Here is a 15,773-nt window from a genome sequence, read left to right as displayed (position 1 = left end):
AGAGTTCATCCTGAAGTATAACAAATTACAATATATTAAAATATCTTTCCATCCATTGTCTTTGTTTAATTTAAGAGTTGTCCATTGAAATTACTGGTCAAATAGGTCAAATTGGCTTTTGGCACAGGGTTAACCTACATCCATAACGGCAATAGTCGTGAAGCCCTGCTGAAAAATCCTGGCGATGGGACTAGGAATGTTTTGTCAGATAAACAGATATCTATCAGATATTGGAACAATTTTCACAGGCTCCAGTGGCGCAATCGGTCAGCGCGCGGTACTTATAAGACAGTCACCTGCGAAGTGATGCCGAGGCTGTGAGTTCAAGCCTCACCTGGAGCAGATGTTTTTTCAGAACAAAAATTATTAACGATCCGTGGAAATAACCAAAGACTGAAACCCTGAAATCCCATTTATTTAGGAGAATCGGAAAGATTTTTTTTTTTTTTTGTCAAAAAACAGTTACTTTATCATATTGGCTCTTTGGAACATGGCTGAGCTGTGTCCAAAATGGAAATAGTTGTGAAGTCCTGATGACAAAACCTGATGAATGGGATGAAGAATGCCTTGTCACTTAAATCTGTTTATTCTTTCCATTACTTTCACCAGCTCCAGTGGCACAATCGGTCAGTGCGTGGTACTTATAAGACAGTAAACTGCAAAGTGATGCCAAGGTTGTGAGTTCAAGCCTCACCTGGAGCAGATGTTTTTCAAAAGAAAAATGAATAATCATTTATTGGAAGCTGAACAGTAATGTTAGGCATAGAAGTAACTCATAACTAGGTTTAGTTATTGGGTGAATGAGATGAGAAACTTCTCGTCACATAAACAGGTATGTGTTAGATATCTGAACCTTTGTCATAGTCTCTAGTGGTTGTTGGTTAGTGTGCGGTACTTAGAAATTTCAGTTTATTAAAACCCCTTTTTTTGCTACCTAAATCTATGAAAAAGTGTTTTAGGAACTGTGATATATGGGGTTTATAAGCCTTAACATTTTTTTGCATTTTCATAATTTTAACATTTCTTGCTTACTCAGCTGAGAAACTAAACCCACCTGTTTTTTCCAGTTTCATTCTGAAACACACTGTCGCAGTACTTAATCTTGCTTTCGGTCACGACATACATGTTCGATTTCCGGTACTTAACAGCCAGCTTCAGCAGGACATTGAAAATAATTCCTTCTCCGTCTTGCCTCATGTTCCTTTTGGGGCCCCAAAACACATACGTCGTATTCGCGGACTGCTTGAAATAATACTGCTCGTTTTCTACCAGCAGAGGAACACTGGTGTGAGACACAACCCGCATGGTGGTGCGTTTCCCGACGTCTTTCTCGTACCCTCTGGTGGGGGCATTGTTCATGCGGATCACGCATCCCGTTCGGTCAATTTCATCTCCAGCACCGGCGCCAAGCATCTGACCGGAGCTGGAGACCACAGCACAGTGGCTGCAGTGAACATCCAGAAACTGCAGAGAGAAGATAAGACAGATTTAGACTCACAGACATCGCTACACCTCAGCCAGAATTAGTTTATCAAATCTACATATGGCATTTATTTGTCATTACGTTTCTAGAACATAATGACATTGGAATGCTAGCCTCAGTGACAAATAAATAAATAAAGTCTTAATCAGAGAAACAGGAAGTAAGAAATATATAGGTAAAGTAGTGAATTTGGAGAAAGCTACACAAATTATCTCTTACAATATGTCTGCAAGTAGCAAACAGAAATAGTGTAGTGAATTATGTTTGGGATTAAACTATAACTTATCCAGAGTGTCTAAAAGAGTAAGAAATGACTGTGTTAACTGACCAAATTTGCATTAATACTAATGTATTGTTCACAAGCAGTATAACTTAAGAAGCATCAAGCTTTTGACCATCACCAGCATTACAGTGGATTAAACTTTTGATCCCTGACAACTGCTTTGCAAGCATAACCTGAAAAGCAACACAACATAAAGAGCTGATCAATTATAGTTTTATCTATTTTTGAAAAGTCTTTGTTTTGCATCTCTTCCAACAATTATAGCATAAATGTGTTCTTACCATTATATTTTTTGGTTATTTATTTTGATTTTTAGAGTATATTTCAACTGCACAATTATTGATTTGCGACTCCCAGTGCGGTCCCAACATCCAACTTTCTCAAGCTTTGAATAAAGGGTTAATAATGTGTTATAAAGCTGTGGAGAAATGGTGAGGGTTTTGCACTCAGCAGTACATCAAATCATTTTTCATGTGCATTTTTTAAAAAACCACTTCAACTTTTAAGACTAGTGACTGTAGTATACAAATTAAAAAGTTAATCTTTAAAAAATGAAACAAAATGCAATTACTAACATATCGTCAAAATATTTTTTTTTCACAGATGTTTCAGCATATAAAGTAAACAAAATGGGATTACTTAGCTGATTATATCAATTTAACTTGTCCCAAGAAGCTAATGAATGAGAGCTTTATGTGGGCCTTCTTGTCCTGGATCATCACCCGACTCACCGTGGTCTTTCTGTGCGGGCTAATCCTGCTGTAGCCCCTGAGTGATGAGTTTTGTGCAGCAGGTGAAAGTCTGTCCTGTGCGATCAGCACTCTAAGCCAGAACAGCAAGGTCAGGGTGAGCATGGAGAAACACAGACGAAGCATATGCCTCGGCCGCATATTGAAGAGCAGCAGCTTATATCTGAAAGCTGCTCCCCTAGTCCGACATCCTTCTGTGCACCTGTCGCAACAGTAGAGTAATTATTCCGCATTCTCCATCCAGAAAGCTCAGACTTTGTGTAACTCCAAGGGGTGAGAAATACATCTCCGAATCATGGTGATGAGGAATTTTGCATCAGGAAGTTTCCCATTACCCGTGCAGGTGGAATTTAGGTTCATTTTCCAGTAGTCATAACTTTTGATTTTATCCTCCGGAAGCTAACAGACTCGTTATTCTTATATAACTCTACTATAGTTTCTCTTCTTGTGTAGGCCTGATAAAGATCTGCCCAACTTCTTTTGTAAGGGCTCTATGATTTCAGATGAAAACAACGCAAACCGGAATTTATTTTCATATTAAAAATTTCAAATCGATTTCGAAGAGATATTCTGCATTTATTTTCATTTGTATATTTAGTGACAGTTTTAATATCCATGTAGAATAGCGCACATATTCATACACTCTAATTCCAATGACGTCTGCTACGGTTTCTGGAAGTAAACATGCTTTTATTCTGAAATATGATTGACAAAATCGGAAGCAAATGTTACAACCGCGCTTATTTACCGTACACTAACAGGCAGTGGCTTTTTGCTACCTTTAAGGACCGCGTGTAAAATTTTAATTTATAGAATAAATCACTGCCAATGGTTTTCAAATTCTAGTCTGAAACAGTCGCTAGTCTGGTGGGAGGAACGTCTTTCATCTTTAATTTAAACGTCAATATTCAGAATACATAAAATCTAAGTTACTCTGTCACTTAACGGTGTTGTTAAACTGTGCATATTGTTTATATAAAAAAAAGTTACGTGTGTTTTTATTCATACAATTTATATTTTGCATCTTATATATTTTAATAACCTTTACAAACATTTTTGACTTCTCATTATTCAACTGACTTAATTTCATATGTCTTGTGTTTAAGTATGGGTTTAAAAAAGATCACACGGAAACATTATTAATAAATAGATATTTATGTTAAATGTCAGGACAATAAAGTTCAAAAATGCTGTTGCGTACGGAAGAGTTAAAGAAAATTCAAACTGTGATAATTTTCTGCATTGTTCGCATTGGGATGGAAGAATCATAAACTTCCAGGTGCAACATAACACCTGCAAGTTGATTGGATTCCAGTAGTCTATGTCCCTCCCTTCCTTTATACTATTCGCTTAGAAAAGGTGCGCCCACAATTATCCTCCTCCGATTGGCTGAAGAGCGTGTCAACATCCGTGTATTTTCAAAGTCCCGCCCTAAAACAATGCTGTGCTGCCTTCACTGACGGTGACTTCGGGATGCCCTTCTCTGACGTCTTGGATGCTCACGGTATGTTGGTGTCGGAGAGGGATTATGTTATTAGTTGTTGGTCAGTGTTGCTGTACTTTGGTTGCTGCTGACACCTGTGAAGTGTCAGTTCAGAGCTCCATAGACCGAGTCATTCTCTGATGCAGTGAGGGGAACTGACCGATGGTCTAGGCCAGCTAAATGAGCTAGCTAATGTTAGCATGCTGGACATTTCAGAGCTGTCCCCGGCTGATTTTACCCTGGGTTTAGCAGAAATTTTTTTTTTAAACCCAGAGCTTAGTCTTGTTGTGTATTTCATGTAGAAAGTCATGGTGATATTTACAGTATCGGTTTGTGATCTATGTGTTTTGAATTTGGTTTAAATCTTATTTACAAGCATCCGAATACGGAACCGTTCTGTGATTTGTACACACTTTTCGCTATTTGGTTAAAAACGGCAGCTTTTATCAGAAGACGGCGACATTGGAAGTAGCTCCACATTAATAAGTGCAGGCTGGCGCGCCATCTGCACTATAAGTGTTATTAGCTGATAAAGAAGCTGGTTTCGTGTCAAGTTTCGTGTCAGATTTCCCGAGATCTCAGGAAATCCAAGCTTGATTTCCTGAGATTGAATCAACTCATTTGTTGTTTGCCATGAAGCAAAAACCTTAAAACAAATATAGTTATAACTGTATGCATTTGTACCCTGTATTTAATATTATTTAGCAATAGATTGAGGCATTTTACATGCATCAGAATGAATCAATATGTGAAGGTCCTAATAAAAAACAAATCCTCCTCCTACAAATAGATGGATCCACAATGTGTAGTGTTAAACCGACAGATATTGCTAAAAGTCACAGATAAGTCTGGGTCTCTACATCATAAGTGGGTTTTGCTGGTTGGTATCTTCTGCAAAACATGTATAAGCATTGTCTTTTATCCTCTGTTCCTAAACCAAACATCACTCAGAATAATTACTGTGGCTTTAAAGTGTCGTTCTTGACCAAATAGGAAATCAATTGGTTCCCTAATGCTTTTGCCATGTTGATCAATACCAGCAGCAGTGTCCAAGTCCATTCCTCAAGAGCTGCTATCTTGGAACTTTTTAATGCATCCATTTTCCAAAACTCCTGCATCAAATGGCTCAATTCCCTCATTTGCATGTCATTCAGCTCACGTGGCGTTACGCCTATAAATGTCGGATCAAGTGCAACTTTTATCTTTTTTTTTTTTTTTGGAATGAGTTAGGTGGCATCTCTCAACGCTCGCTAGATTTTATTATCTGTATTTTACAATCTATGAAAGTATCAAACCACTGCAGCAATGCCCATTTGAACACAAGTTGTGTCTCACGTGTTGTAGTGTCTGTTGTCAGGTTCGGACCCAGGGGTGGATGACAGCGGGAAGTGTGATCAGCGAGCTGAGTGTTGCGCTGGCCTGAGAGCGGAAAGAAAACCGTACATTTGGTGGATGTGAGGGACTCTTGAAATGTCACTGAGACAGCCAGACGGGATGTCTGTCGCCCAGGCTTTGGCCATGACTGTGGCAGAGATACCGGTCTTTCTCTACTCCACATTTGGACAGGTAACACCTTTTATGATAATGGCTACACTTATTCACAAAACGACGTGGATTTTTTTTTGTTACATTTTTGCATTAGCTTTAAAAGATGCTGCTTGTTCAGTAATGTCATCCAGCGAACGCCTGAGGCCTTCACCAAACAGCTGAGATTACGTACATACAGTTGGACTGTCTTCACTGATTAGATGATTTCCTAAGGCGACTAGTTGGGTTTTTTAATTCTATTCATGGCTGTCGAAATAAAAGTGCTGAAGATTTTTTTTTTTCGATCTTTTCCTTTTTAATTGTGACAATGAATACAATTCCTGGAGTCTGACGTTTCTCTCCATCCTTCCTGCTTTCAGTCCATATTTTCTCAGCTAAGGCTTTCCCCGAGCCTGAAGAAGGTGCTGTTTGCGACGGCACTCGGAAGCGTAGCGCTGGCCCTGACCGCTCACCAGCTGAAAAGGAGAGGCAGGAAAAGGAAACAGGCAGACCAAGTGAAGGAGGGCTCGAAGACCGTGGGAATACCCGAGGCTCTGCTGAAGACAGGAAGACCCTCATCTCTGAAGAGAGGTTTGCAACAAAAACCAATAGTGGGAGTTTTGTAAGTGTGACTTTCAGCTGCTCCTTTCAGCATCTCTCGCATCCTGTTTGTGACAGGCCCCATTACCAGCCGCCAGGTGATGAGCCCCAGCTCTCGGAGCAATGACACCATGAGTGGGATTTCCTCGCTGGCTCCCAGTAAACACTCGAGTTCCTCACACAGCTTGGCATCTGTTAGTTTCATACGTCATGGTTTTTCCATTGTTTGCATGTCTTTTGTCTTTTTTTGTTGTTGTTTTTTCCAGTTTTCACCTGTGTGTTTGATGTCTATGTCTCTGTGTGGTTTGTTCTGGCACAGACTAGAGTCCCAAACTCTCCCAACCAGCCAATTAACCCTTCCACTCCCTGGGAGGCGGAGCCTGTGGTGGAAGAATCGGGAGTGGTGGAGGATGCTAACGCAGAGAACCTGTATTTGATGGGTGCGTTGTCATGTGATATTCATGAACCTTGAAAGTCACTCTCTGCTTTGTTTTTTGATAGATTTGAGTCATAAGTTATATTTCTAATATATAAACAAAATTATCTGTTGAGATGATTTTGAAACCATCTAGAAGGTTCAAGGAATTTGTTGATGCATTGACTAGATTGAGGTTGATTTTTATTTTTATTTATTTTTTTGCTGTTTGCATCTTATTTCTCAGTCATTTTTTTCTGCCATGTTGGAGCTTGCTGCAATAAGCTTGAGTTTCCAGTGACAGAAACATAACCCCCTTTCTGCCACTCTGCAGGAGCATAAAGAGCTGATGTTGTGCTGATGTTTCAATTTAGATTTTTTTATGTTTACCTCTAAACAAGGACCAGTGCTTGGATGTCGCCATTTTTATCTTTGCAGCACAGAAAAAAAAAAGTGCTGTCTCAGCACCTAAACGTTGCTTAGTTTGAGCAAAGAAAAACTTTTTCAGGGACTAGATACATGATGTTCTGTGTTGAGATTGTTAGTTTTGCGTTTGACTCGAGACAAAACAAAACGATAAGAAGTCAAACTGGTAAAATATCATTGCCCTTTCCTGCAAAACCGTCTTCAGAAACTTGGGATATTCTGGAGAAAGAATCAAACGTGTTTGGAAGATGCGTTCCAAGTGAAATAAGCATATGTTTACGAGGGGGAATTGGTAAAATTGTGGACAGGAATTGTAAAGTTTCAGAACACACGCAGGAAAACAACCTTAAAAGTCAAAGCAGACTAGAAGGACGAAGGGTATAAAAAAATATAGCAGCGCGATTTTAATCAATAATTATTTTTGCTGACATTCAAATGAAAAGTAAAAATCCAACAAATGGCCACAGAACGATAACCCAGAAGGATCCAGGCACTTTTTATCTGCAGTAAAATTCCACCTACATCTTTTGATTACCGCCTCAGCTCTCACGTTTCAAAGACTCACCGGACAGAACCATGTTGGCTTTCCGCTCTTGTAAACCAACACGTTCAAATCAGAATGTTAATACTGGGCACCCCCTTTTCTTTTTTTTTGGCATGATGTGACTAATTTCCTCTCCAGTCCACTGCAGTTTGTTGAAAACTTAAGGTCAAACTCTGTTCACTTGACAGAGACTCGGAGTTACAGCGACATTAGTAATGCACATGTAATTAATTAGTTCATGTAATTAACCAATTAATTACATGTGGTAAACCCCAGTTTACCACTGGAAGGGCTTCCCATTTGATCCGTCAGGGATAAGAAAGTACATGGCGGTGCCGGGTTTTGTCCTTGAGATGTGTGTATTGCATCAGTGAAGCAGGTAATACTTAAAGGGATTTGTTAGATTTTTTTCGTTCTCACTCTGTAGGAATGGAGCTGTTTGATGAAGCACTGCGAAAGTGGGAACAAGCCTTAAACATTCGTCACCAAGGCAACTCGACCTCCAGTAACAACAGCCTTGCTCTGCAGGGGGCGGCGTGCAGAGACTTTCTCACGGTAACCATCGCCACTAGAAAACCACGTTTTAAACTCTTGTGGCTCTTTTAAATTAGTTATATTTCTGGATTGTTTTGTTTTATATTTTCCCTTCCTCAATGAAACATTGCCAGATTTGGTGTGGAACGCAAATTATATAAAACTTATAAAACTGAGCTCATCTAGAACTCTAGATTATAAATGATACTATAAAAAAAAAAAAAATCTTAATTTCTAATTTCCATCTTGCTTGTAGAACGAAGATCGTAATAAACTGTTTGCCGAGAAGCTGGAGACTCTCCTACACAGGGCGTACCACCTGCAAGAGGATTTTGGCGGCAGCATCCCAGCGGAGAGCGTACTGGCCGACTTTGGTAACGACCAGCTTCAAGATGAACCAAAAAATAAATAAATAAATATCTGCGTTTGACATCATCAATGAAATCAGGACCTGAAAAGTTAACTGCGGTTTTAATTCTTCATTACCCATATTGTTGTGTTTTATTTTATTTTTTCCTTGTCTGTCTTCAGAGAGCGAAGGAACTCTGATCTTGCCTCGCGTAGAGAGTTTCCACCGGCTGCAAGATGAGGATGCGGCTTCAGTTTCGTCTGATGACTCGTTTTTCTCCGCTGCAGAGGTGAGCTGCTCTCCTCAACAACAACAAGTGAAAGTCGTCTTGTCTGTGTGTCAGCAGGTGCATTTTTAAGCACTCGAAACGCAAACTTGCACTCATGCCTGCTGTTTTTTATACAAATAAATAAAGAGTCATTGGAAAAAGAATTGACAAAGAAATGTTTTGTTTTACGCTCTATTTACATACATGTAGTGCTGTGTATCCCAGATAACATGGCAAGAAATGTCATCATGTTCTCCCTCCTTGTAATTAACAAAAAAATAATTTCTTTAAACAAATTTTTCTGTGCAGCTGTTTGAAAATATAACTCTGGATGAGATCTACCCACCAATGAAGCTAGCAGCTCTGTATGAAGAAGCCTTGTCTCTGGTGCAGGAAGGCAGAGTGAAGTATAGAACCTTGAGGTAACTATGTAGATTATTTATTTTTGCACAAGTTTGACCATTTTTGGTCCCTGTTTAGGTAATAAATCATGTCAAATTAGTCCTATGCAGTTACGTGCACCGTAAAATGAAACTACCTTAATCTTCCTACTGAGAGAGCTCCAAACTTTCCTTCATAAGCTGAGAGTTTGAATATTTCATTTTTTTTGTCACCCTCCTACTGCCTCAAATATAACTTGCTTTCCTCCAAACAGTCTGAAGTTCACTCTTCCTCTGTCTTTTTTTCCAGGACTGAATTACTTGAATGCTACAGTGACCAAGATTTCCTCTCCAAGCTTCACTGTGTGAGACAAGCATTCCAGGTGTGTTCCTGCGCACAGGGGTTATTATTATTTTATTATTCATTTTGTTTAACATTCTGCTTGTCTGCTGCTGCACTCGACAGGAGCCTCCTCAGGTTTCTTTCCTTGAGCCAAGTCCTGACTAAAGCTACCAGGACAAAAGGATCACATACTGTCCTGTTTGCTAAAAATAGACGAAACCAAGAGTCTTCACCTGCTTATGTGTGAACAAATTGTACAGCTGGAGATATGAAGTGTTTATTTGAAGTGCATTATTTATTTAAAACATCATTGCAAGGTGGGATAAATGCCGTCAGTGACTGAATGTTAAAATTTAAACCTTATCATTTAGAATCATTTTAGATCTCAGCTTCATTGGGCTGTTCATCAGAATCTTATTGCAAGCTTTAATTTCTGTTTTAAGAAACTGACATATTTTGGTTACATTTTCACATCACAACCACAAAAATTATGTCTTTGAACACCAGTTCCCCTCTCCTCCGATAAACCTAAATAAAGTTTGTCAGATTTCTGCATGACAAAATACTGAACATTTTCATCGGGTCTGAATATTTTGGTGAGCCATTGTAATTCAGCAATTACAGTGGCTCACCAATGAAAATCTAGATAATATTTATGTATTCCACCTAACTAAATTACTAACTGTAATATGTCATGTTTCTCTTTTTTTGTTCAGGTCCTGTTGTTGGATGAAACTCATCGCACGTTTTTTATGGAGACAGGGAAACAGATGGTTGCAGGGCTAATGGTTAAGGCTAACAAGGTACAAATGATTCAATTAACTTCGGTTTGCATAAATTAACCTGCTTTGTTTCTATTTTTTTTAAAGAGATCTAAATATCTTATACATCTATATTGTGACCCAGAGTCCCAAAGCCTTCCTGGAGAGCTACGAAGACATGCTGCTTTACACCCAGAGAGAGGAAACGTGGGCCATTACAAAAATGGAGCTGGAGGGTCGAGGGGTGAGTGCTCAAGTCACTCCGATCATTTAAAACGTCCTACTTGAAACAGCTAAATACCGTCGGGTTCTTTGGTCGCCGCAGGTGGTGTGTATGAACTTTTTTGACATTGTTTTGGACTTTATCCTGATGGATGCGTTCGAGGACCTGGAGAGCCCGCCCTCCTCTGTGTTAGCCGTTCTGAGGAACCGCTGGCTGTCTGACAGCTTTAAAGAAACGGTTAATTTCCACGCTTACATCCAGAAGCACATTTACCATTTCCTGGCAATTTCTCTTAAGGGACGTTTTCTTCTTCCTCCCAGGCTCTGGCGACCGCCTGCTGGTCGGTGTTGAAAGCTAAAAGGCGTCTTCTTATGGTGAGCCTGAGCCTGTCTTGACTGATCCAAATCTTTTCGCTGCTCTCTTTTTATTGATGAAGTAGATTTCTAAATGCTTGTCCTAACTGCGCTCCGTAGGTTCCCGACGGATTTATCGCCCACTTTTATGCCATATCAGAGCACGTGAGCCCAGTTTTAGCTTTTGGGTTTTTGGGACCAAGGCAGCACCTGAGTGAGGTTTGCACAATTTTCAAGGTGAGAGCAGAGCATACACAAACAAGACAAAAAAAATTTCAAAATGAAACACTGGTCACTTTGTTTGAAACTTTTTACATTTAAAATGCATGATTTATGATGACATAAACTTGCCTTTATTTAAAGACAACAGCTTTTCAATGTCAGTCCTTCACACTTAAAGGGATAGTTCAAGATTATTAAAGGTTTTGAGTCTTTTAAAAGTTTTAGAAAGTTAATATCTAAACTGCAGCAGAGGACTTTCTTGGTGTCTTAAATTCAGAAACGGAATAACATCTTGGACATTGAAGCTTGAGGTTTCTCACTCACTAATACCGACGTGTTCGCATTTTGAATGAACACAAGAAACGATTACACATAAAGTCTTGCACATCACTGTCATATCTGTCCAAGACCAAATTCCCTCATACTCAATCTGTAATAAAAAAAAAAAAATCCCTCAATTTATTCCAATATGAAATCTGTATGCAGACAGTTTTTTATCTATGTTTCTTTTTGTGGTGCATTAGTTTTCGACAAACCTTCTACTACGACTTTATATCTATAAATAATATCAGTGTTGAATTTGTTGTGTTTTTTCAGGTCTTGATGAAATTTCAATAATATTTAAAACCTACTAAGACCAGACCATATTTTTTAGGAGTGTGTGTATTTTCTTTTTGCAATGACTCTAGGCTCACTAGAAACCACCCAAGCAAGAAATCAAGGCACTTATTACTGATTCACACTTGTAATAGACCAGAGAAAATCATATAACTATCACCTCCATTTAGAGTTCACCCAGTTCTGGATGAGAGTTATGTACTGCAGTTGAGATATTAACCGTTTCTAAATCTCGAGATGCCTCAAAAATCTCAAGGTAATTCAGATGGTTGCAGTTTGCCTTTCTGCCACTAGATGTCATTAAATCATGTAAACTTGGGGCTTCATCAGACGAATTGCCTCACAAAAGTGCAGGTCGATTTCTTTGAAGTAACTGAGTTGTCTTCTCGCAGCAGCTCACCAGGAGCTACAGGAATCTAATGCATAAGTTTCTTATTATGATATAAAACCTCTGTCATCTTCTCTCCTTTTTACCCGCAGCAACAAATAGTGCAGTACCTCAAAGATATGTTCGACCACGACAAGGTCCGCTTCACCTCCGAGCAGTGCTTGGCCGAAGACATCCTGAAACTTTCCCACCGCAGAAGTGAGATCCTACTGGGCTATCTGGGAGTCGACAGTCTGTTGGAGCTCAATGGAGCCATGCCCAGAGACGCTGAGGGCTCCTACGGGACCAACAAAGTGTCATGAAGCGCTTCGACAAAGAGTCTGAACTCCGCATTGATTTCTGCACCGAGCCCTTGTTCTGTGACACACTGAGAACCAGCATTATTCAGTCAATTGTTTATCCTTTCCTCCATCTGTGCTCTTAAACACAACGACATGTCATGGGATTTATTTCACCAGGTCTCCTTGTTCCTGCTAATGAGGGAGAGCGTCTGGGTCCTGGATTCCTCTCGTCCCTCGTGTTGCCGCTTTGTTACGTATCCAGAATGACGACTGTAATCAAATTATCACAGGCGTGTGAGGACTTGTTCCTGCCTCTACCTCTGCCTGGGGGCGATTCAGATGCTTGGTGAAAACACGGCTGACAAACACTTCCAACACACGAGGACTTCGCCTTCTGGTGACCCAAACGAGATTCTTCTGAGAAGTGTGTTCATCACCTGTGGGTTTGGGCTGAATACCCGCCTTCACTCTGACGAGCAAAGAGAGAACGTGCTTTTGTGTTTTATGTGAAAAACTGAAGGTTATTTCTTAATGAAATCGCTGCTGCTTATAGTTCTTGAAATAAGAGAGGCAAGATGGCCTTCACCTTAATTGTCCCTAAATCCTCCTTTATTCCAGGAGTTCCAACGAGCTGAATAACACTGAGACGTATCTGATATGGGGTTTTTGAACAAATAATCTAAAACTGGTATTTCACGATCCAATTTGGCTTTTAGTTTGAATTTGAATTGACTATTCCCTTGGCCGACTGTCAGGAAATGACAACTAAATACAAGCATAAAGCGTAAACTTCAGAGCAGAGGAGAACTGAAACTGGCATCCGAAAAATGTGTTAGATAACACGGTTTGTGAGACATTTCTCTATAAATATACAATCATCATGAATTAATTTTTAGAATCTGTTCAGTTTTAAAGCTGCTAACCGGGCTTTTTGTTAAATCAGTAAGACTTGCCTTAGGTATAGCTTGTCATCTGTAGATTGTGTCGTGGCGGTTTTTTTTTTGTTGTTTAGTTATGTGATTTTTACTTGTGATAAAATCTACCCTCTCAAAAACGAACTACCAGGTATAATGCCTCTAGTGACATCACACCAGGCACCTCATCCAAGTTCATTTGTTTACACCTATTTATTTGTTCAACCTTAATTGTGTTTTTAATTTAATTCCCTCTTCAAAGGTAAATGCTTGCACTCTATCAGGCTACAGCCAAAAAGTTTGAGCCTCATGCGAGAACGCTTTTATGGATTTCAGGAAAATTTGGTTACAGTGAAACACGGAAGCTGTAAAAAGGACCGATGCAGACAAGATCCATGGTAGTATCAGCCATTTCTCTCAGATCGCAGGAGTCAAACTTGGAGGTGCTTTAAAAAAAGTTTTTGTGAAATTCTACAGTGGAACTTTGTAATTTCATTGTCAGTGTTCAATTGGTATCAAACAGTACGCCTCTTGGGAGTATGTTTAATCTTCTAAATGCAAGCTTTTAGAATAGGTTACGATAAAATTTCAAGTGTTAAAATATTGAGCAATAGCACCAAGTAATGAAAAGTATACTTTTGGAATCCTAAATTTGACTTTCTGCATCAATGTTTGTCTCTTTGTGAGCTACGTTATTGATGACGGTACGGAAAAATAATCTCTCTTCTCTTCAAGTATAGTCACGTAAACCAGTAACTTATTTTCCAAATGCATTGTTTGTGGATTGACTTGAGTCGTTTAGGTTAGACTCCCAGCTATTGCATAAGCTGACTCCCTTATGTTTGTTTTTTTTCTGGAATTATACCATCCCTCTTAACTTGTTTAGTCAAGTACATCTGACAAATTCAAACCCTCTGGGAAAAAATACTTACTGAAAACACACCCTCAAATCACTGCAACGCATACATTAAACTGAGACGGTGCCAAGTGGTAGGCGTACGAGTGATTCTGGTGTCATGAAGGCTAGAAAGTGAAGGAGGGAGTTGTAGCTTACCTAAGTGCACTGATGGAAGCCCTGAAGTTTTCTGGGTCACAGAAACCCACATTGGGGCAACAAACTGCCTAACTAAATTGACCTTTTTTTGTGTAATCCTTCACTACTAGTGGTACTACTGTAAAGATGGAGGCACATTGTAGTTCAGATATTAAACTGACTTCATTAAATGAATCAAGTATCTATATTTATTTGAATCACTGGAAGAGCAGCGGTTAAGTTTCCATCTCTTTCCAGTTTTATTCCAGTAATTCGTCAGATCAACAGCTCTTTGACGTTATTTTACTTCTGTTTTGTGGCAACGATGATCCAAACTCTGCAGTTGTTCTAATGCACTTAATAAATTCATAGCCGAGAAACGCTGCTCATCCTCCTGAACTGTTCTGACCTCGCATCGTCTGTACTGTTGCTTTTATTGGACAGCGGTCTGACTTGAAGCAGAGCTGCAAATGTGCAAGGCGTTCCTGCAGTAAATGGTTTGGTTTGCAGCTTTGCGTTTTTAACCGATTTGCACTTTAGCAGGAAGATGAGGCAGAAAATATTTCTTCTTGTAAACGTCCGCATGAGAGTTCCCATGTACAAATTGTCAGATTATTTATTGCAACACATGACTTCTATGTATAAAATGGAGCTCATATCTGCTGTACAGTCTAGCAAAGTTATCTTAAAAGAAAAAAACTATATTATGAAAAAAAGTTTGTACAATCACAAGGTTTTGTTGAAGTGCCCATCTTTAAATTATTTTAGTTTTTCTTTGTGCGATATGATCTGAAATGAAATGCTTTAATATGTATAACCTGTGTATGCATCACGGAGAGTTTTTTTCCCCCTTCATCTTTTCTGGATAAATGAACTGCCTTTGCATGTTAGCATTGTAAGTTCTTTAAAATGCATCAGCGTAGCACTGAACATGTACTAGATCCAAGCTCAACCTGATTTGTTGGATATTTTAAGTTCTAATTAGATCAAATCTAAAAAAAAAAAAAGTATGAATTACTACAATTTAAGCATGGGCTGTCATATTTAGATTATTTTAGACTTTAAAGAGGGTTTCAGAAGGCCAAAATGTTTATTATTCCCCCTCCCCTGACTAATGTATGCTACATTACAGGTGTCCTACTCATGCCTTTTGTCTTTTCTATTGTTGTATTGCACTGTCTGTAAACTGATTTACATCCTCCGTATTAAATCTTATTTTTTGTTATTAAATTGGTGTTAATTGGGTTTCCTTTTGATACCTTGTTAAATTTCACATTAAAGTTGTTTACATTTTTAAAAAGTGCAACAAATACAAATGAGTTTATTGTAAATTTATGTTTCAATAAGTTTGGATGGCAATCAATATCCATTGTACACACTTTAATCCAAAGTTGGATGTTTACATGGATGCTATTTTTTTCTAAGGTAAATCTTAAATTCTTAAATGCCAGGCCACTGGACATCCTAAAACTAAATATACTTAGCTGAACAACAGTGTCTTTTTACTGGGTTTCTGTGAACCCAGTAAAGTCTAAATACAAGTATATATTCCATAATATATTAATATTATAATAAAATATTCCACAAAATATTAAT

The 15,773-nt window shown here is 38.8% G+C and overlaps 2 protein-coding genes, 1 long non-coding RNA gene and 2 other non-coding genes across 6 annotated transcripts; 3 read left to right on the top strand and 2 right to left on the bottom strand.

Annotated features, from left to right (window-relative positions):
- The first annotated feature begins 248 nt into the window (after positions 1 to 248).
- Positions 249 to 342, top strand: trnai-uau (transfer RNA isoleucine (anticodon UAU)). The gene is made up of 2 exons: positions 249 to 286; positions 307 to 342. It is a non-coding gene; the product is annotated as a tRNA-Ile (tRNA).
- A 93-nt stretch (positions 343 to 435) lies between these two features.
- LOC103151471 (alpha-N-acetylgalactosaminide alpha-2,6-sialyltransferase 3-like) lies at positions 436 to 3,017 on the bottom strand. Its single transcript, XM_007571557.2, has 2 exons — positions 2,498 to 3,017; positions 436 to 1,464 (listed from the first exon to the last, which is right to left on the bottom strand). The coding sequence occupies exons 1-2, from the start codon at positions 2,654 to 2,656 to the stop codon at positions 1,045 to 1,047; spliced, it is 579 nt and encodes a 192-aa protein (XP_007571619.1). The 5' UTR covers positions 2,657 to 3,017; the 3' UTR covers positions 436 to 1,044.
- On the top strand, positions 609 to 702 carry trnai-uau (transfer RNA isoleucine (anticodon UAU)). The gene is made up of 2 exons: positions 609 to 646; positions 667 to 702. It is a non-coding gene; the product is annotated as a tRNA-Ile (tRNA).
- A 332-nt stretch (positions 3,018 to 3,349) lies between the features above and the next one.
- LOC107838589 (uncharacterized) lies at positions 3,350 to 15,761 on the bottom strand. Its single transcript, XR_001664681.1, has 3 exons — positions 13,582 to 15,761; positions 7,634 to 7,640; positions 3,350 to 3,362 (listed from the first exon to the last, which is right to left on the bottom strand). It is a non-coding gene; the product is annotated as an uncharacterized LOC107838589 (long non-coding RNA).
- Positions 3,927 to 12,767, top strand: LOC103151470 (mitoguardin-2). 2 transcript variants are annotated; one of them, XM_007571556.2, is made up of 16 exons: positions 3,927 to 4,019; positions 5,356 to 5,564; positions 5,906 to 6,116; positions 6,204 to 6,319; positions 6,445 to 6,565; positions 7,938 to 8,065; positions 8,301 to 8,418; positions 8,576 to 8,682; positions 8,971 to 9,083; positions 9,352 to 9,424; positions 10,101 to 10,187; positions 10,291 to 10,389; positions 10,471 to 10,605; positions 10,689 to 10,742; positions 10,842 to 10,958; positions 12,042 to 12,767. In XM_007571556.2, exons 2-16 carry the CDS (start codon positions 5,469 to 5,471, stop codon positions 12,249 to 12,251), a joined length of 1,785 nt encoding a protein of 594 aa, XP_007571618.1. In that variant the 5' UTR covers positions 3,927 to 4,019; positions 5,356 to 5,468; the 3' UTR covers positions 12,252 to 12,767. The 2 variants fall into 2 exon arrangements, with proteins under 2 accessions (XP_007571618.1, XP_016536975.1); XM_016681489.1 differs by having other exon boundaries at positions 3,932 to 4,019; positions 5,343 to 5,564.
- Positions 15,762 to 15,773: the final 12 nt, after the last annotated feature.

This window comes from Poecilia formosa, unplaced genomic scaffold, assembly GCF_000485575.1.
Source record: "Poecilia formosa unplaced genomic scaffold, Poecilia_formosa-5.1.2 Scaffold282, whole genome shotgun sequence".
Classification (NCBI taxonomy): domain Eukaryota; kingdom Metazoa; phylum Chordata; class Actinopteri; order Cyprinodontiformes; family Poeciliidae; genus Poecilia; species Poecilia formosa.
The sequence above is the reverse complement of the archived record's forward strand: the minus strand, read 5'-3'. Positions and strand labels throughout refer to the sequence as shown.

What these genes read in the sequence shown, in the direction of transcription:
- LOC103151471 (XM_007571557.2), bottom strand. Translation starts at nt 2,656, where the DNA reads ATGCGGCCGAGGCATATGCTTCGTCTGTGTTTCTCCATGCTCACCCTG. An exon ending in GCCCGCACAGAAAGACCACG is followed by an intron (nt 1,465 to 2,497) that starts GTGAGTCGGGTG and finishes TTCTCTCTGCAG; the next exon opens with TTTCTGGATGTTCACTGCAG.
- LOC103151470 (XM_007571556.2), top strand. Translation starts at nt 5,469, where the DNA reads ATGTCACTGAGACAGCCAGACGGGATGTCTGTCGCCCAGGCTTTGGCC. An exon ending in GAGCGTACTGGCCGACTTTG is followed by an intron (nt 8,419 to 8,575) that starts GTAACGACCAGC and finishes GTCTGTCTTCAG; the next exon opens with AGAGCGAAGGAACTCTGATC. An exon ending in GTGAAGTATAGAACCTTGAG is followed by an intron (nt 9,084 to 9,351) that starts GTAACTATGTAG and finishes CTTTTTTTCCAG; the next exon opens with GACTGAATTACTTGAATGCT.